Genomic DNA, 27,799 nt, shown 5'->3' on the forward strand with positions numbered 1-27,799 from the left:
GAAGGATCCTTCCCACCAGAGCCTTCAGACAGAACACAACCCTGTCAGCACCTCAATTTCAGACTTCTAACCTCTGGAACTGTGAGAGAATAAATTCCTGTTGTTTTAAGCCACAGGAACTTTGTTTGTGGTACTTTGTTATGGCAGCTCTCTGAAACTGATATACTCCACCCTCCTCAATTTTCCCCATCCTTTCTCTTTTCCATTCTATTCCCCCAAAATTATAGTTTTTTTCTAACCAACTATAGGAAAAGAACAACAGCACTGTATTTTAAACATCCAGAACATTATCATAGAAATCTACCATTATGTATTATAAATGGTTCTCAGTGTTTATTTCTATAATACTTTCAGGGTATAATCATTAAGAGTTAATCCAATACATATTTTATCTCTCAGCCATAACTTAGCTAAAATTAATTTTCAAACTAAATGTCAATTTGCTAAGACTCACACACATACTAAATCAAACAAGTGAAGGTAGAAGGATCAACTTTTTAAAATTATCCTGATGTAGCAATAAAGTCATGTTGGATTTTATAATAATCTAAATTTTATTCAACAATAAATTTCATTTCCAGTATCTATGGTATTCTTCTTTCACCAAACCATTATATACTTCAAAGATCACTGTTAGAAAGTTATATGACTAACAAAATCAAGATTAAAAAATGCTTGTAGAGAAAAAGCATTTATTTTATGTTTGAAATAGCTATGTTCCTCAAATCATACCCTGCCATCCAAACCAGTAAGTATAATAATGGAGCCAGTATCTTAATCAAGGAATAGAATTATTCTCATGTTAAAGAACAGAAGCTATGGATGCCTGCCAGTTCTTACATTGTACTTGATTAGAAGGACAAAAATATTTTAACACACTGTTCTGTGAAAGGAATTCTCAAAAAAGAACTGGGTCAGGTCCACTATTTCCAAAGGGAATGAAAGACAACTGAGTAAAAACTGGAAGAAAAGTTCCCTAGTTGTAATTGAATTTTTAAAACTTCTTGTTAAAAACCAAAGCCAAAGATTATCACCCACTACACACACACACATACACACACACACACACACACACATTAATAAACCTCCCCCAAAAGTTTTAGACTAAAATTGATCATGACAGTTCACATCTCAAAAAGAAAATAAAAACAACAATAAACCATCACAATTTCCTTAAAAACAGTGATGCTAAAGCTGTTATACTGACCCACAAAACAGAATTAATGTGGAGAAGAAAGGTTGCTTTATACACGACCATAACAGCTTACTTCTCAAAGTGCAAAAAAAAAATGCCTGCAAGCTGATGCCACAACTATTTTACCATTCTGTGACTCACTTAAGAAACATTAATAATATCATTATGCTACTCAAACGTATTGTGAAGATGACTGAGATATAAATGATAGAATCACAGACGTCCTGGCAATTAGATTACATGACAGTTGAAGTTACTTTTGAAATCACTATTAACTAAAAGAGTCATACAACTACTGTGTCACGTAAAGTCAGGTATTCTAATATGAATAGTAAAGATTAGAGAGCAAAAAAACACATGAAGGAATCTCATGTAGCTCAAGAACTGTGGCTTTCAGTAACACACATTGGAGGCAGAGTGGGTTGGATTCATCCAAAGTTAGGGGTTAGCAGAGGAAGATAAAAAGGGAGTGAGGACATGAAGGGTAGCCGTGAGAAAGTAGATTAAGGTACTGATTAATGGAGAGGAGACTGGTGAGGAAAGGAACCAAGCAAGGGGGTAATTCACTAAAGAAAACAGAGGGAGGGCTATTATAGTAGAGATACTTGAAGCCATCCCCCACCTCCACCTTTACCCATCCTACTCAAACCCCCATAGATAGGGCCCAGAGACTGTGAGAAAGCCCCCGGGTGAATCTAATGTATATTTGTAAATAAGAACCACTGGAATTTTAGCTCTGATGAGTTTTGTTTTATTTTCTTAAAACAAGTATACTGAACATACTAGGAAGTTGTGGTCAGTGCCCTTTTTTTGGCACTTTAATTAATTTAATTTAATTTAATTTAAGAGGTTAAACTTGAGGAGGCAAGGCTCAAGGTGTAGCTTTTGGAGGGGTTGTTTAACTAAAAGAATAATAGTAGCATATATTATTAAATAGATATATAATTAAATACTAATAATCTTAATAGCCAACATTTATAGAATGCTTACTATGTGTCAGGCATTAATAATTAGTAAGAGAAAATAATTCACATTATTTTCCTATGTAATCTTCACAAAATCCCAAATGTACAGACACTGTTATCCCCAATTTACAATTGAAGAAAATGAGACACAAAAGGTTAAGCAGTATCTTCAAAGTTACACAGTTAGAAAGTAGGGGAACTGGGATTCAAAACCACTGTATCATGCTGTCACTGCTGGCAGGCTACATCAAGGAACCTTGAAAACAGTAACGGTTAAGTTGCCCACACAGCCCCTGATGTTGCCCATGATTATGCCAAAAAGTGGGGTGGACAAGCCAAGTCCCAAAGTCCTCAACAAATAAGGTTAGTGGGCGGCAACAATAAGGAATGGTGCAGAAGCCAAGGATCAAGTGTTTTTTTGCATGACAGTTGAATAATAAACAAGTCTAAAGAGGCAAAGAGTATCTAAGAAAAATAAAAATCAACATTGTCTTTGGGCCCAGGATACAGGTATCTTAAACTTAATGTGCTCAGTACAGAACCAGCTCTTTACCCTAGCCTTCTCCGTCTCAGTGAAGGACACTGTCATTCACCCAGTCAATTCAAGACCAAACCTAAGACCACTTTTGATTCGCCCCTTTCCTCAATTCTCCATATTTAATCCATCTCTAAGTCCTTTGGACTCTATCTCTAAGACACATCCTGCAACCTCTATGTCTCTCCTTCTTTACTACTACTACTCTAGGCCAAGCCATCAATACCTCTTTCTTGGATTTCTGAAGTGACCTCCTAACTAGTCTTCTCACTTCCACTCTAGCCACCTGCTTAAAAGAAAACTTTAAAATAGTTGCTAATTTCAAATACCAGTATAATCTAAATCACCACTGGCAAGAATGGAAAAAGAAAGAGCAAGAAAGTCAAAGATAATAAGTGATAATTAACTCTAACTGGTATTGAGATTTGCTTTAACTTAAACCCAGACAGTTTCCAACAGGGGAGATATTGGTATCTCAGGAGAAGCAATTCTTCCTGCAGTCATCAGCATGGCAAAACTTTTAGCACACCAGGCCAACATTCTCTGTTACAACCCTCAAGAGCCTACACATTTCAAACATCCCACCCCCACCTCTATCCATTTAAAACCACTAAGTTAGAAAGTTCAAAATGATTTAGGTCAATATAAGCCTGCGGTAAAATCAGAGTGAGGTTAAATAACAAATGAGAATAGTACAGACAACATGAGGACTAAGTGAACATGTGCTTATTAAAAACAAAGATCAAGCCCTCTGATGCCTAACCTTTACCCACTCAGCCCCAGGATATGGCAGCAAGAGTTTGGAGGAGTCTTCTCTAGGAAATCTGATCAGCTCAAGAGAGAAGATCTAAAAATACTGACATTTAGGATTCTCCAGTGAAGTATTCCAATCAGATTATCCTACAATGAGGCTTAGTGTGGACAAGACGCAGCCACTAACAGGGCTACCAATCAACTTTATAGTCCCCTACTCTTAAATAAGAACAGATCATCATGTATTACCAGATACCCAGAAAAAGCCTTTAATGTGAAAGACAGAAAATAAAGCAGCCTATTAAAGAAATTGATTTTATAGTCAGAAATCTTCCAAAAAATAAATCTTCTGGCCCAGATGATTTCACTAGCAAATTCTGCCAAACATTTTAAAAAGAAATAACACCAATTCTATACAATCTCTTCCAGAAAACAGAAAAGAAGGGAAAACTTTCAAGTTTACTTTATAAGGCCAGCATTACCCTTATACCAAAACCAGAAACAAACAAACAAACAAACAAAACTATAGACTTATATCCATTAAAATCCTCAAAAAATGTTAGAAAATGGGATCCAATAATATACACTGCAACCAAGTAAGGTTTATCATCACAGGAATGCAAGGTTGATTGAATATTAAAAATTAATCAGTGTAATAGTCCACCATATTAACAATCCAAGGAAGAAAAAATTCATGATTATATTGGTATGGTCTGAAGGTCTGTGTCCCCCTAAAATTCAAATGTTGAAGTCCTAACCCCCAAAGGTGATGGCATTAGCAGATGAGGACTTTGGAAAGTGATTAGGTCATAAGGGTTGAGCCCTCATGAATGGGATTAGTGCGCTTATAAAAGAGATCCCACTGAGCTGTCTAGCCCATTCTACCAAATGAGGGCACAGTGAAAAGGCTATGAACCATGAAGAGAGCCCTCATCAGAAGGTGACTATGCTGGCACCTTGTCTTGGACTTCCAAGCCTCCAGAACTATAAGCAATAAATTTCTGTTGTTTATAAGCCACCCAGCCTGTGACATTTTGTTATAGCAGCTCAAACAGACTAAGTCACATATGAATTGATGCACAAAAAGCACTAAACAAATTCCAATATGCATTCATGAAAAAAACTCTCAGTAAACTGAAAACAGAAAGGAATTTCCTCAATGTAATAAAGTGTTTCTACACAAAACCTATAGTTAACATAATATTTAGTATTAATTATATATGAGTGCTTTCTCCCTAAGATTGAGAACAAGGCAAGGACGTCCAATCTCACCTCTCTTATTTAACATTATTCCAGAAGTCCTAGCCAGTTCAATAATGCAAAAAAAAAAGAAAAAAGAAAAAGAAAAAGAAATGAAAATCATACAGGTTGGAAAGGAAGAGATAATTCTGCCCATATTCACAAATAGCATGACTGTCTCTGTAGAATATCCCAATTAATCTACAAAAAGCTCCTATTATTAATAAGTGAGTTTAGCAAAGTTACTAAACAACTACAAACTCAACAGTAAGTATCAATCATATTTTTATACTAGGAATGAATGATAAGAAATTTTTAAAAATTAAATCCAACTTACAATAGCTCAAAAAATATACTTAGGTATAAATCTAAAACACATGGACAGGATCTGTATGCTGAAAACTACAAAGTGCTGATGAAAGAAATCAAAGAAGGCCAAAATGAAATGAATACCATGTTCATGGATTGAAAGATTCAACACATTAAAGATATTAATTCTCCCACAAATTGATCTACAAGTAAAACACAATTCTAATCAAAATGCCAATAAGAATTTTTGCAGATACAGGCAATTGGATTCTAAAACTTATAAAGAAAGGCCAACAAACTAGAAAAACCAAAATAACTTTGAAAAGGAAGAATAAAGTTGGAGGAATCACACTACCCAATTTTAAAACTTACTATAAAGCTACAATAATCAAATGGCATGGTATTGGTGAAGGATCAGACACACAGATCAACAGAGCAGAAAAGAGAGCCCAGAAATAGACCACACAAATATGGCTAAATGATTTTTGACAAAGGTGTAAAGTCAATCCAATGGAGAAAGAATAGTCTTTTCAAAAAACAATGTTAGAAAAATATGAAACCTAAACCTATACCTTATACAACAATTAATTTGAAATGGATCATACAGTTAAATGTAAAGCTTAGAACTCCAAAACTTCCAAAAGAAAATTTAGGGGAAGACCTCCATGACCTGGGGTTAGGCAGTGTTCTTAGACTTGACAGAAAAAGCATAACTCATAAAAGAAAAAAAATCAGTAAATTGCACTTCATCGAAATTTAAACCTTTTGCTCAGCAAAAGACACTGTTAAGAGAATGAAAAGACTGGGAGAAAATATATGCAATCACATATCCAACAAAGGATTTGTGTCTTTGTATCCAGAATACTTATAGAACTTCCAAAACTCAGCAGTAAGATAACAAACCACCCAATTAAAAACCAGGCAGAAAACTTGGACACCTCACCAAAGAGGATATAAGGATGGCAAACAACCATATGAAGATGTTCAACATCATCAGCCACTAGGGAAATACAAATTAAAACCATGACGAGCAACCACTATACATTTACTAGAATGACTAAAATTAAACATACTGATAATACCAAATTTTGATAAGGATGCAGAAAAATTGGAACTTGTAGACACTGCTGATAGAAATGCAAAATGTATAGCCACTCTGGAAACAGTTTGGCAGTTTCTTATAAAGTTAAAAATACACTTACCATCTGACCCAGGAAACCCACTCCTGGGTATTTACCCTAGAGCAGGGGTTAGCAAACTTTTTCTGCAAAGGGTCAGCCATTAAATATTTTAAGCTTTGCAGGCCACATATGGTCTCTGTTGCAAATTCTTCTTTTGTTGTTGTTGTTTTTTACAAACCTTTACAAATGTAAAAGCCATTCTTAGCTCATAGGGCCATACAAAAACAGGCAACAGGAAAATTTGGCCCATTGGGCATAGTTTGTTGACTCCTACCCTAGAGAAATGAAAACTTAAGTTAATACAGAAACCTGTACATGAATGTTATACCAGCTCTATTCATAATTGCTAAAAACTAGAGACAAACCAAATGTCCTTCAGTAGCTGAATGGACATAAACTGTGGTACATTCATACAATGGAATACGACTCAGCAACAAAAAAGAACATTCTAATGATACATGCAACAACTTGGATGACTTTCAAAGGCATGCTGAGTGAAAGAAGTCAGTCTCAAAAGGTTACATAATGCATGAATCCATTTTATGACATTCTCAAAAGAGACAAAATTATAGTGAAAGAGAACAGATCAGGAATTGCCAGGGGTTAGAAGTTGGGGGAGAATGTGATTACAAAGGATAATGATGACTAAAGCATGGCAGAACTACAGATAATTTTTGCTCTGTTATTTTTCTTTCTTTTCTTTATATTTTTCTGTTTTCAGCATTTGACTTATTACTTTTGTAATTCAGGAAGGTTTTTCTCCCCAGATCAAAGTATTAATGGAAGATACTACTAGTGGGCTGCACTCTTTTTATCTGTTTCTTAAATGTTCATTTTCTCACTTTCACTAACTAAAAACCTCTCCCCCTGACTAGTCTGGTTCAAATGTATTTTATTAAACCACTGAGAGTTGAAGTAGCTAAGACTTCACATCTTAAGTTTCTTTTTATAGTATGTTCCAATAAAAGTACTTCACTCTATGCAAAATGCTCAACTTGCTCAAAGTTTTGTTTTCTCAACCTTTTAAATAGCTTCTTACATTCACTTGTAAGTTGACCAACAGAACACTATACTAAATTCAGAGATGGGGATTTAAGTCAAAGGTACTTTAATTTGTTTCCATTGGGAAAAGTGTAAGCAGTGGGATTAAGTAGTATCTGCCTTAGGCTGCTAAAATGAGTAATTGGAAGAAGGGAAATTCTAACTTCTCCTAAAGGTAAAGGATTGCACCAAATTGCTAGGAAATAAGTGGGCAATGTAGGTACTTCTCTGCTTTGCTACGAGAGCTCTGAATAGTTTTAGAATCAGACTATTACATATGGTAGGGGTTTTGATTTTAATGAAGTTTACAGCTAGAAAGGAATTTACAGATATCTGAATCCAAGTTCCTCACTTCACAGATATTTTATCAAATACAAGAAACAGAACTCTACGGCTGCTTCTTGACTGACCGAATTAGTTGCAAAGAAAAACATACAGATGGTGAGGATAATTAATTTACAGCACCTCCTGCTCACTATCCCCCAAAGCACTTACTGATGTATTCATTCATTCAACTAGTTTTATTCTCTTCATAGAGAAACAGGATTCTACCACTGCGGGGGACATAAACGTACACAGGGATTCTATCACAAAGTAATTAACTCATTAAATTCAACTATAGGAACTTAGCAAAAAAGAAAGAAAGAGAGAAAAAGTAAAAGGTGAGAGAAGAGAGAGCATGGAAGGGCAGAAGTAAAAGACTGAAACAGAGAACATTTTAAATAGTACAAGCAATTTTGCCAGCCTTTCCAGTCCTCAGATCTATGCCCTGGAGGAAGCTTGAGACTGGAATTGTGAATCTGCTGCTCCTCATCAATGCCGCTGGCGTGTGCCTGTCATCATGCCAGCATCCTACTGAGGCAGCAGCTCACTGAGCTGGATGATTTCAGTTTTTTTAAAAATACATTTTCTTCCATATAAAACTTAAGCAAACTTTTTAACTGATGCAATATGATCCCTGCCCTCAAGAGATCTGCTCACTCATTGGGAATAAAAGATAAATTGGGGATTAGTGCATTACACATGAAGTTATGTACCACAGGAGTCAGGGAAAGAAGAAATCATTGGGAGCTAAAACATGAAGGGAAGAGATACCAAAGACATGGGGGAAATGGCCTTGAACAGACGGTTGCTATTGGGAAAAATGGAAAATGAGGTTGTATCTGTAAATAAGAGGTCAGATTACAGAGATACTTTTAGAAGTCAGATACTACAGTTTAGGCCAGGAGATATAAAATCCCTTTTTTTGTCACCAGGCAGGTGACAAAAGTGAGGGAAGTGGGCTTCCTATATGACAGAAGAGAGCAGTGGGACTGTGTTAAAAACAGAGTGCGTGCCCCACCCCCAAAGAGGGCAGCTACCTATCCAGCTCCAGGCTGTTGCCGATATCTGGGAATGTGGACCCCGGTTACCAGACCTTCCAATTTTTTAAGAGTAATTGGAAATTTCAGAGTTTGTATGAAAGTTAAATAAAGAGATTAACAATGGAGGAAGGTTCCTGGGCAAGCAGGCAGGAATGGAATCTAAGCAAAGGGACTGGCTCTTGATAGAAAGGACGTTCTGCAATGTAACAGGAAGAATAAAGGAAAGGAATACCAAAAGATGCAGCTTAAGAGGTAGGCTTGGGCCAGGCTAGTAGAGCACCGGAATTCTGCACATTATCTCACAAACCACAGAAACCAGCAGGAAAGGAATTGACAATATGTGGGATGGAGGGAAGGGATGAAGGGCTGCAGGGATGAGGGAGAGTAGCTAGCTGTTAAGTGGGGGGTTTTTTTTTTTTTTTTTTTAAGGTGAGAATGTCTTTAGTATCTTTATATCCTGGAAGACTAAGAGCAAAGATAGAAGGAGATAGTAATCAGTAAGGTGAAGCAAGAGAGATGGGATGTTAGCTTTGGGTAACAGACTTATCTACAGATGAATGAGGGTGCGAAGAAGGTGGGGGAGGAGGACAGAGAAAAGGGCAAGACTCTCCACAGCACACTTCCAGAGCACTAACCAAACCCACGGCAAAGAGGCAACGAGAGGAGTTAAAAACTGACCTGGGGAAGAGAGCTGCTTAGAAAATCACCACGAACGTAGATATCCTAAGTGGAGCTGAGCTACACAAAACTGGGGATGCCCCTTAAAATGAAAGAGCAGAAAGCACATAGAAGCATTCATGCCAGCCAACTGTCCAAGAAGCCTGAAGCAAAGAAGTTCATGGCTGGAGCTAATATACCCTCTGAGTTGAGGCTTGGCCATATTCCTAAGCTTTGAAACCTAGGATACTAAAAGAAGAAAGTACTAAGAATATAATCAAAGGAGAAACGGATTAATTGTACCACATATTAGGAAAACTTTCTTATTTTAAAGGACTTTCACTCATATTCTCTCAATTGCCACAGCAGCACCATAAGGCATAACAGGCCATTTATCAATCTTATTTTTTTCTTTATGTGGGTGAATAATTTTTTTTTAACATCTTTATTGGAGTATAATTGCTTTACAATGGTGTGTTAGTTTCTGCTGTACAACAAAGTGAATCAGCTATATGTATACATATATCCCCATATCTCCTCCCTCTTGCGTCTCCCTCCCACCCTCCCTATCCCACCCCTCTAGGTGGTCACAAAGCACCGAGCTGATCTTCCTGTGCTATGCGGCTGCTTCCCACTAGCTATCTATTTTACATTATATCAATTTTATTTAAAGATAAGAATCTGAGAAGATATTGTAAAAGATAATACTGTAAGTAAGCACCATAAATCTGACTGAAATCTAAGTCTGTTGGACCCTAAAACCAAACTATGGATAGCCCCTGTCTAATGAAATTATTAACCATTCAATTAAAAGGGAAGTGTGCTGTTTTCAAGGTATAATGAAAATAGCATGGGCTTTAGAGTAGAAGACTTTCATTCAAAGACCAGCTCCATCCCTTGCTAGCTCTGTCATCCACATTAAGCAAGTTACTTAACTTCCAGAAGTCTTCCTTTTCTCATTTGTTTAATGGGGTTGATATTATTTCCCTCTCAGGACTGCTTTCAATATTTATAGGAAGCCACATGTAAGCACTTGCTAAAAAGTCTGGCACATCAGGTACTCGATCAAGGTAAGTTTTTCTTCTCACTGGAAGGATTACCAGTTATCTATAGTTTACACAGAAGTTAGTCTCCTTGCAACAGAATTAAGTAAAAAGGATTGGAAAAGGTTTTTATTTTAACAGTAAATCTTATTAGAAGATAAATAGTTCCTAAAGGAACCAGAGAAACTAACTCAAAAAACATACTATAAATTGAAGAATCTAAGTCACAAGAAGAAAACATCATTTCAAGTTTGGTATTAAAAGGAGACATGACATAGAAGAGAGACTAAATAGACTAGAATACACTAAGGTGTAAAGCTCTTCTCACTGAGCACGGAGTTCAAACCTGGAGTCCACAGGGTCCATAAATGGACTTCAAAGAGCTGTGAACCTCTTGAAACTGTTTGTAAAACTGTGAGCACGTGCAAAGGTGCTGTGGTCAGCCAAAAAATGCTCCCCTACCTCCACTCCACAAGATATCCATGTCAAACCTCTGGAACCTGTGAATGTTACATTATACGGTAAAAGGTGTGATTTAGTTAAGGATCTTGAGAAGAGGAGCTAACTCTGGATTACCTAGATGGACCCTCAATCAGTGACAAGTGTCCTCACAAGTGACACACAGAGAATAGACATAGAGAAGAGGAGGCGGCCACAGGACCCTGAGGTAGAGCTTGGAGTGATGCAGCCACAAGCCCAGGAATGCTGAGAGCTACCAGAAGCTAGAAGAGACAAGGAATCTCCCCCAGAGCCTCTGCAGTGAGTGCAGCCCTGCTGACACCTCGATTTGAACTTCAGCCCTCCAGAAACGTGACAGAATTAACGTCTGTTGTTTTAAGTGCTTCTGCAGTCACTTGTAATGGCAGCCATAGGAAATTAATATAGGTGTACTTTTCTGAGAGGAGGGTGCAGAGCTTTCATCAGACTCTAGAAGAGGTTCTTATGAACCCCAAAAGGTAAAAGAACTACCATGTAGAAGATTAAGCAAAACCATCTACAAACAAAGGAACAAGAAATTTTTTTAAAACCTGCAGAACAAGTAGTTACTTGGATAAGGTCCCATAGTTAGTAAATATTGAAGTAAGAAAATAACAAGCTGTCCTATGATATCTAATCCAATATTCATTTCACTATCTCTTGGAGTTCAACCCTACAAATGCATTAAAAGGCATTGATTCCCAAACAATTAAATAGCCTGTTAAAAATATAGGTTCTCAGGCTCCATCTCAATATATTGATCAGAATCTCCAGGGTAGAGAAGTTCATAAATGTACATGTTAAAGCTCCTCTTGATAATGCAGATGTGCAGACGAATTTGGGAACTACTACTATAAGGCAAGGATCAGTAAACTTCTTCTCTAAAAGGTCAGATGGTAAAACTTTTAGGCTATGCAGGCCAAGAGGCAAAATTGAGGATATTATATAGGTATTTACATAACAAATTTGTTTTTCAACACATTTCTACAAATTTTTTATGGACAAAATTCAAAATATAAAAATAATTGAATACAACTTTTTGCAATATTGGTCTACTAATGAGAAGAATAAAATTATTTCTTGTGAGGGGTAAGATTTTACTTAATTGGGGTTCAAAGTTAGTGTTTCCTATCATCAGCTCAAGATCAGTTGCAAACTGTCATCTATAAAAACCTCCTGAGCTGGAAAGGACTTACAAAACAAACAGGCAGCGGGCTGGATTTGGCTTAAGGGCTGTAGCTTGCCAACCTCTGCAGGAAGGTATAAGGAAGAAGAACAAGCCACAGCCCCTGCCCTGAAGCAACTGACAAGTTAGTTAAAGAGACAGGAATAGCAAAGGTGAAATCAACAGTGAAAACCATGAAGCAGAATTCTGAATGTTTTATGTTGTAGAGCAGTGAGTCCTAACTGTTTCAAGTATGAAGAGTCTTTTTGAATGTCACAAAATGTGACAAGCCCTGGTCCTGGCAATACGGGCACTCAGAGCACAGAGGAATGATACATGAAATCTCAGCATTTCACCAACACTTGTCTTACTGTCCTACATTAGTAGCCTAATAAATATTTGGCTTTATATCTTGTAACAGTTACCCCCTCCATCATTAATAGACTGTTTCTCAAAGTGAGTGGTATAGCATTCTAAAATTAATTTAAATTTAAAAAAAAATGTGGCAGAGATCTATGCTAGTAGTTTTTTTAGCAATGAGTGAAAAGATCTGTAACAAAAAGCAACTGTAAAGTCTATAATGCTTTTAAGGGATTTCTTATTAATCAAAACAGCAGCTACATATATTTGAAAAGTATTAACATGTATTTATAAGACCCATTATTTATACAACCACAGATGTTACTTAATATGTGTATGGATTCTCGACCCCCTGAGGGAACTCTGAAGCACTGCCGAAACTCTCAGCCCAAAGGTTCATAACCACAGTTACAGAGTAGATGCCAAAGAGGTTCAGAAAGAAGGAAACAGTAGAAACTGGAGTAGGGGGCAAGGACATCATAGGTTTAGATAAGGAGATAAATTTTCAAAGAAACTGAAGAACAGATTTTAGGGACAGGAAGAATATCAATGAGAAAATGCAGAGGGGCCAAGGGAGAGCAGCCTTACTGAATAAGAGTTGAGAACAGGATCAAATTATGGAAGCTCTGTCACCAGAGCCAGCATCTAAGTGCTTTCCATGTTTCGTCGTATCATGGAGCCCTGATAAGCTTTCTCTCATTCAGTCTTAGAATAGATTCCTAAATACTTGAGGCGTGTAAGTAAATGACCCTGGTTTCATCAGGTACAACTCTAAGTGGATTGAAAGCTAAACTTTTAAATCTTAAAAAAAAATTTTAAAGCCTTCCCTTGACCCAATTTCTCTCCTGCAACTATCACTATTCCTTCAGAGCCACGCTTCTGGAAAGTCATACATTCATGTTTCCATTTTAGCTCCTCCAGTCACATTCATCTCCAACCCACTCCAAGCTAGTTTCCACTTCTACCACCTCAACAAAGCTGCTCTTGCCAAATCAATGAAAGACTAAACCAGCTCTCATCTTACAAAAGGTAAACTCTCAGCAGCCCTCATGGAGAGCCCCAGCCCTGGAACACTGCTGACTCTGACACACACTTGTAGGGCAGGCATTCGTTCTACTTCTCTAGCTGCTCCTTCCCAGGCTCTACCACCCTCCTCTCCCCAACCTCCAAATGTTGGCATGCCCTCAAAGTCTGACCCTGGGCCTCTCATCACTCAGTACTTACAATCTCCCTAGGTGAACCCACCCATCTCCATGGCTTTAAATACCATTGGTAATTTCCCAATTTATCTTTCTAGCTCAGGTTTCTCTTCTAGCTCAGGTTTCTCTTCTGAGTTCTAGACTGCATATCCATGTCTACTTCAGAGCTACACTTAGATGCTTCTCACTCAGCCTGTGTTCAATTTTCATCCTTCCTCTCAACATTGCTCCTTCTCTGGGCTTCCCTATCCACCCAGCATCTCACACCAGAAACCTCATGGTCACCCCCGTCACCTGCGCATGTATTCCATCCTTTATGTTCAATCCCTCAGCAAGTCCTGACAGATCTCCTCCTATAAAACTCTCCAGTTAGTTCACTCCTTTCCATGTCCACTGCCGTCACCCCTGGACCAAACAACTATCACCTCACCTGGGGAAGCTAAGAATCTTCCAGAGGGTATCGCCTGCACACTCTCACTTCTCTCTAGTCCATTTCCACAAAACAGGCAGAATTACAGATACGAATCTGATTTCATCGTTACAGTTACAAATTTCAGATACGAACCTGGGTTCATCATTCCCTTGCTTAAAATCCTTGCATTGTTTCCTCTTAGGATAAATTTCAAACTCCTCAGTAAGCACTCCAAGGCCTCAGTGGACTCGGCCTCATCAGCTCACGCCCACCAACACCACCACCCCGACTCCTCTCCTCTTCATTCACTCCATGCTGCAGCCAACCTGGCCTTCCCTTTGTTCCTCAAACATGACAAACTCTTTTCATCCTCTGTATATGTGGCCCCTCCCCCAGCATCACCTGGTCTGCTCATACTTGAAGTCTGAGTCTCAACATCACTTTCTCAAGGAGGCCATTCCTCCCTGACACCGTCATCTCCAGAACAAGCTCTCTGTTACTTATATAGCCTCTACACTTGTTGTTTTCACACTTGTGATTACACGGTTATCATGTGACTCCTTCTGTCTCCCACATGAAAAAGTCAACAGGAACTGTCCTGTTTTATTTGTCACTGTTTTATTTCCACCACCAGCATGGTGCTTGATGGAGAAAGCACTCAAATATTTGGTATTAGAACAGGTGACTGAATGAGTTAGAAGGTAGTTAAACATAAATTGCTTTGAAGCATTTCATAATTTACAAACATAAAATTCAGTTAATATTTTAGACTATGGCTTAAATTACTAACAATAAATTATTTTTATTTATTGATTAAAGCACAAGAACTATATTGAGATATACTATTAGCTAAGTGTGAATATCCTCAAATGTATTTCTAAAACTATTCCATAAAGTTAGCTTTTATTCATTTAGACATACCTTTCCCCCAAAGGTTAATATAATTGTTTTCCTAGGCATTAATATAATAATAATAATAATGGTAATAATAATAATATTATTATTTATAGAGTACCAAACATCATGCTATTCACTTTACATTTAAGCTTCACAAGAGATAAATATTATAACCTCCATTTTTAAAGATGGTGAAACTGAGGCTCAGAGAAGTTAACTAGTTCAAAGTTATACAATTAACAATGGGTGGTAGCAGGACTCAAACTCATACTAACTCATAAGTCAATGTTTTGTGACTTCCCAGGTGGCAAAGTGATTAAAAATCCGCCTGCCAATGCAGGGGATGCAGGTTCGAGCTCTGGTCCGGGAAGATCCCATATGCCGTGGAGCAACTAAGCCCGTTCGCCACAACTACTGAGCCTGCGCTCTAGAGCCCATGCTCTGAAACAAGAGAAGCCACCGCAATCAGAAGCCGGCGTACCGCAACAAAGAGTAGCCCCCGCTCGAGGCTACTAGAGAAAGCCTGCACACAGCAACGAAGACCCAACGCAGCCAAAAATAAATAAATTAAAAAAAAATTTTTTTTAGGTCAATGTTTTTTTCTAATACGTCATGCTGTCTCCAATATCATACTTATTTAGCAATAACTATTATTTGTTAAAAATACAACACCTGTATATAAGTATTTGAGGCTTAAAACAGCTTTAAATGATTATTTCAGCTTTAAAATGACTGCCTAATTTAGTCTCTCATATACAAAAACTAATTCTATTCCACCCATAAAAAACAGCCTGTGACTCATTCAGAATGACACCCTTTTTCCTTATCCATGTAATCCATACTTTATTCTATAACATAAATTTAGCTTCTAGTTAATTTTCTTCTCTGCAAAGACCTCAATTAACTTTAAAATTAAATTAACTTTAAAAAATGGAACTATCACATGAGCGGGAAATCTGTATATTGAGCTCCATTTTTCAGAAAACTTTTCGCAGAAGCATTTTGAACACATAGTTCATAGCAAACTCAACTATTCCCAAAGCCATTCATCAAAGTAGAAACTATGCCAAAAATCCTTTTGGTAGAAATTAATCTAAATCACACTCTCTAACACAGTATTATACAAATCAATAACTTTGCTAACTGGCAGTAGGCAGTCAATAAGCATTTGATTGATCAATCACACAAGATACCTCTACAACTAAGGTCCTGTTTTCTTGACAGAGCAACAGGAAAGAAATATTGTTATTCCTAATCACACTATTTCTAAGACAACTCCTAGTGAAATACATAACTAGTAAGCATTTCCTCAACACAGAGGTAAAAAGGGGTGATTTAACCCAATTACGAATGTTAATTCTTGAAAAACACAGTTTTCAGTAAACACTTTTAAATCCAAAACAGCTTTAAACTAGTTCTGAGTAGTGAACTAGCCTCATTATTGAAGTCATTATACATATCAAAAAGGATCATGAATTTTTAAAGAATTAAAATACAGCAAAATATACTTAACATTAAAACTTAGTACAAAACTACAGTAATAAAGAAAGCGTGGTACTGGCATAAGGACAGACATATAGATCAATGGAACAGAATTGAGAGGCCAGAAATAAACCCATATGGCCAACTAATATTCAACAAGGGTGCCGAGATCAGTCAATATGGAAAGAATAGTCTTTTCAACAAACAATGCTAGAACAACTGGATATCCTCCACATGCAAAAGAATGAAGTTTGGACCCCTACCTTACACCATATAGAAAAATTAACTCAAAATGGATCAAAGATCTAAACATAAAACCTAAACTCTTAAAATAAAACATAGGTGTAAATCTTCATGACCTTGGATTAGGCAGTGGTTCCTTAGATGACACCAAAAGCACAAGCAACCAGTGAAAATATAGATAGGGTATAGTATATAAAATACAGAAGAAAATCTTATAATTCAATACTAAAAAGACAAATAATCCAATTTAAAAATGGGCAAAGGATTTGAATAGACATTTCTCTAAAGACATATAAATGGCTAATAAGCACATGAAAAGATGCTCAACATCATTAGTCATTAGGGATATGCAAGTCTAAACCACAGTGAGCTATCACTTCACATCCACTACGATGGCCAAATTAAAACAACAACGACGACAAAAAACCCAGAAAATAATAAGTATTAGTGAGGATATGGAGAAATTGGAACTCTTCTACACTGCTGGTAGGAATGTACAATGGGACAGCTGGTATGGAAAATAGTTTGGCAGTTCCTCAAAAAGTTAAACATAGAATTATCATATGACCCAGCAATTGGACTCCTAGGTCCAAGAGATTTGAAAACATATGTTCACCCCCAAATTTGTATATGAATGTTCATGGAAGCATTATTCACAATAGACAAAATGTGGAAACAACCCAAATGTTCATCAACTGATGAATGTATAAACAAAATGTGGTCTATCCATACAATGGAATATTATTCAGACATACAAAGGAATAAAGTACTGACACATGTTACAATATGGATGAACCTTGAAAACACTATGCTATGTGAAAGAAGCCAGACATATAAGGCTAAATATTGTACAATTCCATTTATATAAATGTCTAGAATAGGCAAATCCATACAGACAAAGTAGAGATTAGAGGTTGCCAGGGGTTGAACGGAGGAGGAAATGGGGAGTGACTGCTAAAGGGTTTGGGGTTTCTTTTGGGGTAATGAAATGTTCTAGAATTAGCGCTGATGGTTGTACAATATTGTGACTATAGTAAAAACCATTTATTTGTTAAATATAGTGAAATTTATGGTATGTGAATTCCATCTCAATTTATATATATATATAAATTTTTAACATATATAGTAAAGTTATATTGATCATAGTTTAGTCTTTTGATGATTCAAAAACATCTTGATGTGTTTAAATTTACAGGTGTTTTATCCCTTAAAGTGTCGAATAATGTAAACTCCAAGTTAATAGCATATGCAAAATGTGTTTATATACCTGATTCATAATGGTTTCTTAAAGTTTAATGAGTAATAAAAAAGTTTGGGGAAAAGTGTTTTACTAGCAAAACTTGATCAGATCTACCAAACCTTAAGAAAAAGTATAACCTCATAACTAAAATTTATGCATGCTTTTTACAATACTACTTTAAAATTATCTGCACTATAATTTAAAGAAACAGAAATCAACTAGACTTGCTTTGTTTTTCATATTCAAAACATGAAAAGCAAAGAGAATAACCAATTTTTAATAATCTAGATTTTTATATGACTATAGTCAAAAGAAGAATTGAGACATTCTACTAATTAATGAATGCACAAATAACAGGAAACATTTCACTAGGCTAGTAATATGGTACATGAAATTTCAAAAACCTGTGACCACAGTTCTCACTAATGGAACTTTATTTTTCAGTTTTCATCACATGCCTCTGCTACATGAAATCAGCAGCTGAGGTCACTAACAAGCTTTCAGTTTTAATGGTAGAAATCATTAGTATATAGGCACTATTAAGGCATATAAATGCAAAACTATCATATGCCCAGCAGAAATAGCCTAGTAATTGTTACTTGAGTATTTTTAAATGAACGTCATCTGAGCCTCTGGGGTCCAGGCAGGTAATGTAAATGAGCAAAGCAGGTCCAGAGTAAAACAAGGAAGGTGAAGTGGAGAGCACAGGCCCATGTAAAGGAGGCGGTCATCACTTAGCTCCAGCAAACTGCCGCCAGATGTGAGAGCCCCACACAGCCAGATTTTTAATTTCTCAAGAGCTGGAAATCTTGGTTTTATCTTTCATGTTTTGGGAAATCCCCCTAATTTTGAAATGTTGGCAACTAATTAAAAAAAACACTGAAATACTGCAAAGGTCAAATAAAGCCCATCAGCTGCTGAATATGGCCACTAGTTTGCAAACTCTGAAAAGAAACTCTTGAAACTAGTTTGTAACAGATAAACTATAAATGTACTATATTTAATAGAGATAATACACTTTTTATTTTACTAATATATATTATATATACTTAATATATTTAATCACTATAATATACTATAAATATATTTTCAAAGTTTGGGGGTGCTAGTCATCCTTAAAGTTTTCAAGGTGGTCTATAGACCAGACCCTAGAGAGCAGTAGTAATGTTACATTTCATTCATATTCCTTACTCAAGTATCAAAGGTAACTCACTTCTTCCATTCATTTTGGTGACATTTTCTGACTGTAGCCAAGTAGAAACAGAGTGGATATCTTAACTATACTCCAGTGATAAGTATTCCAAGAATCAAAACAGTTTGAGAACCAAAACCCAAAACAGTTTAGGAGGAAAAAAATCTTGGGGAGGCTATTTCTTGCTTTTGGACAGACCTTAAAGAAAATTAATTATGTAATAAAGTTGGTCTCCATTTTATAATAATCAACTAGTAGTGCATTAGAATGGAGACAGAGTTGACTGAATTATAATTACATAGTTGAATAAAAGTCTTATGTTGCACTTTCTGGCATGAACACAGTAGAGTTATAGACGTGAATCTTCCTGGAAAATATACATAGCAACAAGGAGAAAGAGGAAAAGAAAACCTCACAAAACTTTTCCAGCAAACCTAGGAGAAAAACAAAAATATAAAAACTCCAAGATACATGAGATCTGACTGAGATCAAACAAAGCTGATATCAGACAGAATCTATATTGGGAGTGGAGAGCAGAGAGAGACAGAACGTGTGGCATGTGATGAGGAGGGCCCAATAATGGCAGATCTCAGAAAGCAACAGCAAAAACTCACATTCTTAAGGAGAGGGATTTACACTGGCATGCTGTGGCTGTGTCCCTCCAGTCACAGCTGCAAAGGAAGGAGTGGGAAGTCCAGAATTAGTGGGAAGTCCAGAATTGGTGGCAAAAAGCCTCCTAGACTCAGTCTGGTTTGGAGAGGCAGAGGACTTGTGGCAACACAGAGAACACACCCAGGCGCCATATGTAAAAAAAACTATCTCTGAGGCAGAAATCTGGAAAACTACCCTGGCCCCACCCACACCTCCTACAAATAACTGAGGAAAATCCAATTCACTAAATCACAGGGAATAAAAAGGTAACTGGCACAGCACTGACTTGGAGATACTATAAGAAAAATGGTAGAAACGAGCAGCATAACGTACCAGCTGTCAAACAATACTGCTAGAAAAACATTACAATGGAGAAGATGAAAACTATAACTAAATATTCTTGCATGAATTTAAGAAAATCAATGAAGCCACCCCACTATGAAGAAGCTCACAAAGCATAAATAAAATAAGAACTCAAGGAAGAACTGTCTAGACAACAGGAACAAAGGAAGCATGAATTGGCAGAACTCAAGGAAGAAACAGAAGAAAAAACAAAAGCATCACAGAAATGAAGAAGAAACTGAAAGCAGAACAAAGAGACATTGCAGAAGACACAGTAAGAGACATTAAAGACAGAAACAAATAAATGAAAAAGTGTTTAAAAGGATTAAAGAGAAAATAATAAATAAAAAAGATATACAAAGGGAGATCCAACAGACATATAATTAGGGTCACCAAGAAAGAAAACCAAAATGATCAAACAAAATAAATATTTAAAGTTATAATTAAAGAAAACTTTCCTGAAATAAAAATAGATTTGAATCTGCATATTAAAAGGCACACATGTGCCAGCATATCCTACACCAGCATATCCTAGTAAAATTACTAAATATTAGAGACAAAGAGAGAATCCTTTGGGTCCAATAGGCAAAAAGATCAAATCATTAATCATGGGAAAAAATTCAAGTTGGCTTCACACATCTCTACAGCAACATTTAATGCCAGAATACATCTGTACAGCACCTGTAAGATACTCAAGGAAAGAAAGAGTGAGCCAAGGATTTTATACCTGCTAAGCCATCCTAAGTGTAAAGCTACAAAAAGAAGTTCTGAAAATGTTGTAAGAATAATATTCCCATATTATTTTCATGCCTCGTTACTCAGAAACTACCAGAGGATAAACTTTAACCAGCCGCAGGATAACTGGGAAAAACTTCTGCAAAAGTGCTTGGGTGAGCATTATATATATTTAACTGAAAAATTAAGACTAAAACAGAAAGAGATAAAGGTGATAAAATAGAACACAAACATTATAGGCTATAACAATGTATAAATTCAAATAACAAAAATTGGGTGAAGGGAGAAAGTGAGCAGGAAGTATAATAAACTTACTGCTTACCTTGATGTAACAGCTGGGGGTCAATAGATAGCCTTAAAGCTCACAAATCAAGCAGTAGAAGTAAAAGCATACATAATAGTGCAAATGTAAATACAATTGTGAATAAATACTATTCACTATTGACTAAAAAACTGGGTAATGCAGAAGAGAAAGGGGAAGAGAGAAGAGAGTATTTAAAAAGAATTTCACTTTTCTTCATAGAAAAAAACTAATAGTTACTATGAATAGAGAACTAAAAATATCTTATAAAGTAACTAATAAGACAAAAATACAAACCTTTCTAAATATCGAAAGAACAAAAAAGCAAAGAAAGACTACACAGTGAAAGACTTAACATTTATATAATTAAAAACAGAAAACACAAAATACAATGACAGAGGCCAGACAAAACACGTCTGACATATCAATAAATGTAAATGGATTCAACTCATATTGAAAGAGATTTTCAAATTGACTCATAAAGCAAAACCTATCTCCATGCTGATTTAGAGATATATCTAAATCAAAGTAATTTAAATAGTTTGAAAACAAAAGGATGGGCAAAGATATACACGGCAAATGTAAAAAAAAAGAAAGTAGGAATTGTTTGACCCAGCTCTTTCTGACTCCAGAATCTGAGGTCTTATCTATAAACAAAAACTGCAAATAATGTTTCATGTGCTTCTGTAATAGTGCATGTATAGAGTATGTGTACATGAATGAATATACCTTATATATTTTTAAAAACTATAACAAATTACTCAATTATATACAGTTTTTGAAATAAGACTAGATATCAAATTTCTGAGTTTAAAGAATTTAGTACTATTTACCTTTAATGGTATATAAAAATTTTTCCATATAAAAATCAAAACACTACTGAAAACTCCTCACCTGGATTTATGTCAAGATCAGCTGTTGATCTAAAAGCATGCAGTAACTCCTTATTCTGATGACAATCTACTGTCAAGCACTCAAAAACTAAAATTTGAGTTGTTCTCTGAATCTTAAGGAAGTGGGATTTTAAGAAATTTATAGTATACTACAAATTATTCTGTTGAAGCAACAATTTTTTTTTAACCTCTTGCAGAAATCCACAGCTATAATATTGCTTTCAGGTGTTAAAGATCTGTAGCTTCAGAAAGAGATTTCATGCCTCAGAAACAAAAATATGGGTAGTAAAAATTAAGAAACATTCTAGGAATATTATATAAAGGTCAATAACGGCTCTACAAATACAAAAATACACTTGTGGCAGCATCAACTCAGTTAATGCAAAAGAGGAAGTAACTGTGAAATCTGTGTTTCAATTTCAACATCAATAATAAAAGGGGAGATAATAATAGTACCAACCTGATAAGACCGTTGTGAGCATTAAATGACTGAAACACTTAGTACACTGCTTGGCTTATATTGCAATAAATGTTAGCTAATATTATCATCACAAAGATATAAATTTCAAACTGATGTATTATTCAAATCTTTTAAATCTATTATAATTACTGATGACAGAATTAGCCCCACAGAGAAATATTCCCCTAATGGAAAAAAAAAAGAATGTAAAGCTGCTCCTTTCCTAAATGCCCTACTCCCTCTCTGCTACCACCTACCCCTGGGGCGAGATCAGGAGCCCTTCCTCTTTCATCCCATGGTACACCTCCATTAGAGCATTATACCAGGATGTATTCATTGTTGTTGGCACTGTCTTCCCCACCAAGGCTACTGTGAACTCCTTAAAGTCAGTGATTATGTCTTTATGCATCTCACCTCCAGGGCACCTGTTCCCACACATAATATAAGTTCAATTAGGGTGTGTTAAATTAACAAATGTGGTATTGTAGGTTTCGTGTGTGTGCGCGCGCGCACGTGTGTGAAAAACACGATCCAGTTCAGGGTTTATATTCTGTGGATTGCAATGATCTTGATAACAGACTGAGCTGCCTTAGCTGCCTACCTTCCTGAAAGGTCCGTTATCAAGATCAGGAAGGCAGGCAGCTAAGGCAGCTCAGCTGGGACCAAGAATGAAAGAAGGGATCGTTCAAGAAATACTTAGACACTTACAGAGTACCCTGTGAGCACCAGGCAATGAACCGGGCTCTAGGGTTGTAAAGAAGACCACATCTCTGTCTATAGAGAGCTCACAGCCCGGTGGGCACGGAGCAGGTAAGGATCTCCCTCCAACTAGCTAAGTAGAGATGTTAAAGTTAAAGCTAGATCAAGACAGCTGATGCCTAGAATTCTCCTAAATTTCAGTGCTCTTTCCACGGGAACAATGCCTTTCAAATGTCGACAGGGCTCATAGTAAAAAATGTATTCTGTACCACTACCCAGTACAGATACATACACTTCTGATCTTTTCTATTTAATTATTTTCTATTTCACTTTTTTAAAATGTTCATCTTGACACATTAAATTGGTTTATGACTCAAAGGTGGAAAAATACTGCTCTAGAAGATATATTTTAAAACTCTCTCTAAAATGTCAGTCAGATATAATTCCTAATAATTAATTTTTCTCACACAACGAATGTCCCAGCAAAAAAAAAGTAAAACACTATCAAATAATCAAATAACCCCCAAAGACTAACACAGAGCCATGACAGCTGTCACTTGGGGAGTGGGAGGAAGCTAAACCTAATCTCCATCAGCTTTCTCTAAAGTAAATACCCGATCTAAGGGAAACAGCTATTGCTAAGCAAAAACAGGGGGCTTGGTGGCAAGTCCCCTGGCACCTCAGCTCTCTTCCAGCCAGACTGTGGCTCAAAAGACTCTCATCATTCTACACAAGAAATTCTGGAGCTTCCACTTACACTGAATATTTTTAAATTATTTTGTGTAAGAGACTTTAATTAAATGTGTTTGGATGGGAAACAATGAATTTATTAAAATAAGTGAATGAAAATCAAAATAAACATCTTATTTTTAAAAAATCTCTCACTGATATTTGTCAATCTTCACTTAAATTGAGGGCAGGGGAGTGTACTGATTTATCCCAGATCTGAATAAAGCATGTAGAAGTGAATCATTAATTAAGGTAATAGGTTTTTTTGGTTTGCTCTTGAAATAAGAGAGCAAGGCAGTATACAACTTTTCCTCAACATAGGATGCTTATACAGCACTTCCCACTAAAGGAAATGGGATAACAACAATCATCACTACCTAGCAGCAAGTTAGAGATGAAGAAACCCCAATATTCTCAGAGTTATTTCAAGAAATGTATTCCCCTGAACAGATGTAAAGTCAGAAACACGCAGAAAGACCAGAAAATCCCTTTCCCTCCTCTGTGTCCACAGACAGTACTCCAGCTCTGAGAACGCAGATTAAGTACAAGAATGTTCAGTCAAGTTCTTGGGCTTACTAGTCTCACCATTCCCCATCCAAGAAGCATGTCTGAGTTTAAAGGACTCATTTTTTGTGACATTTGCCTCAAATTAAAGGACAATTTTATAAAACTTTAATAAATCTTCCTGTCTTCCCCAAAAGAAATCTGTTTAGAACTATGTTGAGAAAAATATTCTTTTATAAAGATAAAATGCATTTTTTTTCTAAGAAAAAGGATTATGTCATACCTATTATTTATCAGCTCCATCCAGTAGAACTTTCTGTGATGATGGAAGTGTTCTATTATCTCACTGTCCAATACAGTAGCCACTAGCCACCTAGTACCGAGCACTTGGAATGTGATTGGTGTGACTGAGAAACTGAGTTTTACATTTATTTCATTTTAATTAATTTAAATTTAAATAGCCATCTATGGCTGGCAGCTACCATATGGGGCAGTGTAGATTAGATAATCAACTTAAGTCCTCAGCAGCAAAGCTGAGTAATTGACTTACCTTAGACAGAATGTCACAATTTGAAAATATGATATTCTACACCAATATTCAATTTTCAGCTTCCTAATTAATATTTAGTTAATTAACATTTAAGGTTTCCTCAGAAGTGGCTTTTCAACAAAGTTTGGCAATTTTTATTCTAGAACGTGAACATACTAGATCTGCTGAGCAGGATTCCTTTGGCAACTTTCAATTTTCCATCTGTGAAACTTAAGCACAGGGAAAGGGGAAGAAAAACAACTTAGGCCCACCCTCCTCCTGATACAACGGTAAGAAATAAAACACATAATCTATACAAAGCCTAATACAACCTCCTAGACTCTTCTGGGTACATCTATCTGCTCACCAACCCTTGCTTATGTTTGCTTCTTTAGACACAGTCGTGGCTTTCAACAAAAGTCATTCCTACATTTGCTTGACCTCTTGACTGTGCTGTGTTATGACCAGACCCTCTAGAAGTATTCTACTTATAGGAAGACCATTTAAAATGTACATACTAAAATATCCTATATTTAAATGAGACCAACTGATCAAATGGTCAAAAAGCAGTAGCTTGAAGGAGAGCAGATGCTTCAGAGAGACTAAAATACGCAGATCATGCCAAGACCACCTTCCAAGCAGGTGGCAAAAGAAAATGCATAGTTCTATAGGCAGCAAGGAAGAGAGTCCCCAAGAAAATATGCTTAAAAATAGACTGCAGCCTTGCTGTGGCCATAGGATAACTAACTTTAACTTCAATCAGCACCATTGCACTCCTTACAATCTCAAGGTAAATGCCAAATTAGTTTTTTCAAGCTTCTCATCATGCTAATACTTATACACAAATACTCTACAAACACACACACAGGCACAAGTGTTTCAGTAATTTCATTATTTTTAAGTAGAGTGAACTTCTAGAACTTGTATCTAAAAATACTATGAGCTCATTTAAAACAAGCAAACTTAAGTATACTGTGCAAAGAACAAAGCCACTAATACCGCATAGCATACTAGGGGAAGCTCAGACTACACAGAGCAAAGCAATTCTATGACAGCAGTGCAGTTCAGGTTAAGAATTCAACACCATAGATGAAAACTTCACTTTTTTTCCTCTCCCACTACTACTGCTACCACCAGGTCCCAAAAAAAGGACTCGAAGTTCACCTACTGTATCTAAAGAGCATTGGGATCTCAACAAGACACGTAACTAAGAAGCAATGCCTACGCTATTCCCCAGGCTTCACGTCTTGCAGAATAATAAATGGCATTGCCACAAGGAGAAAAGGCTTCATCTGGGGCAACTAAGAGCACTCTGATCTAGCAAGAGACTGTCAGACTCCATAAAAGCTGTGTGCTGTCAGTGCCCTCACATGCGTGGATAAAATCTGGAGATGTAGCCTGGGCAGGAAAGAGGGAGACAGAACATTTTCAATGGGGAACTGCAGTGCAGTTCCACCCTAAGAGGACCCTCCTCACTCTTCCAAGATACGACCTACAGCACCTGCGGCACTATCTCTAAGGAGCTTATCAGCTATACAATTCCCTGATAAAGCCTCAATGTCTAAGACAAATGCCAGAAACCTCAGTGTTTTTTTCTTTATCCTAATTCTTAGAGGAAAAAAGTCAAATAAATATAATAAACAATACAGAATTTTCACAGCAGGGGCATAAGTTCTCAAAGCACATAAGGCTTATAAGCAGAAAATAAACACTACTTATTCAGTTCTTTAAAAGTTCGCTTCAGAATAGAATTAATAAAAATCTACTAAAAGACACTCAGAAGATAAGTTAGCTTAACAGGGATAAAACTTAATTTCTTATACTTAATATTCTAATATTGAATTATGAGATAAAACATAGATTCTAGTAAACCAAAGAAACACGTAACAGAAAAGAAAGCCATTTTTTGCTTGGCTTCAAATGTGAACACAGTACGGCACACTATGAAAAAACTTATTAAACTATCTTAGCACAAATGGGGCTCAGTAGTTTTTCTTAATGCCCAATGATTATGGGCTAAATATCTCACCTCTTCATTTTCCAACCCCTGAAGCCCTATAAAACTCACTCCTATTCCTCTAGGAGAGCTTTCACAGACTGGTTTTAATAGACGTCAATCATTTAAAAACATTATTTAAGGAATTTATCAATATATAATTATGAAATTATACTTCTGAAAATATCATCCTTCCTAAATTAGGATTCTGGAAAAAAACAACTCAATAGAATTGTTTTCTATTTATTTTTTCAGTAGTCAAAGCATCTTCCACCCAAAGTGTAATATATATATATATTTTTTTTAAATCATGGCTCCTGACTTAAGCATAACATTACAAAATTTTTAATATGCATTTTAAAAGTACTCTCATTCTTACCTGTATATCCAGCATACCATCCCCAAGAAGCCACCATTCCTAAAAGCCATTTGTACATGATTCCTTCAATATACCAGAACCGCTTACTGTCCAGCAGTCGAAGGGGCTGAAGCACAATTACATAGCAGATGTAGGAGGAAATAGCAACCAGGTTGTTGGCGACCATGAAGGCAAATCTCATCAGGGCTTTCACCAAGATCCAGCCCAGCCACGGAGCTTCTTCCAAAGTCACAGCCATTCTCACATTGGAGACTGTCCTGTCTTTCTGAGATGAAAAGAAAATTCATTTAAAAAGGAAAATGGATTAAACACATCTAGATAGTCACCAACAGAGAAATCACCTCCAGCACAAAAATAAATGAAAACATCGAGAGTCTAAGCTTTCCTAGTGTATTACCTCGGCGATCTGTCCGGGAAATTCCAGAGGGGGACAGAGAGCAAGGGAGGAGGAGCCGCACAAGGTCAAGGGAGCTGCTCACGGAGGCACAGCTATGTCATAATATATTTAGCAAATGATAACACTATTCCCACCAACTAATCTGTGGCCGGCCCGCACCGCGTCTGACTGCAGTCTTCTGTTGGACTTTAACGAAGAAAAATAGACCCACTTGCTTCACACACCCTCAGTATCT

The 27,799-nt window shown here is 36.5% G+C and overlaps 2 protein-coding genes across 8 annotated transcripts in view; both read right to left on the reverse strand.

The window, feature by feature from the left end:
- The window catches only part of RD3 (RD3 regulator of GUCY2D), a 411,139-nt gene that overhangs the window by 282,695 nt on the left and 100,645 nt on the right, over positions 1-27,799 (reverse strand). The gene's annotated exons all lie outside the window — the stretch shown is intronic.
- Positions 1-27,799, reverse strand: part of LPGAT1 (lysophosphatidylglycerol acyltransferase 1) — a 76,452-nt gene that overhangs the window by 47,356 nt on the left and 1,297 nt on the right. For 6 of the 7 annotated variants that reach the window (XM_082400408.1, XM_082400409.1, XM_082400405.1 and 3 more), the window contains one exon: positions 27,168-27,432. In XM_082400408.1, coding sequence (XP_082256534.1) covers positions 27,168-27,405 — 238 coding nt within the window. In that variant the 5' untranslated portion in view covers positions 27,406-27,432. The remainder of the gene's footprint in view (positions 1-27,167; positions 27,433-27,799) is intronic. The other variant, XM_082400407.1, reaches the window with a different exon arrangement.

Source organism: Balaenoptera borealis (genome assembly GCF_965194805.1).
Source record: "Balaenoptera borealis genome assembly, chromosome: 1".
Classification (NCBI taxonomy): domain Eukaryota; kingdom Metazoa; phylum Chordata; class Mammalia; order Artiodactyla; family Balaenopteridae; genus Balaenoptera; species Balaenoptera borealis.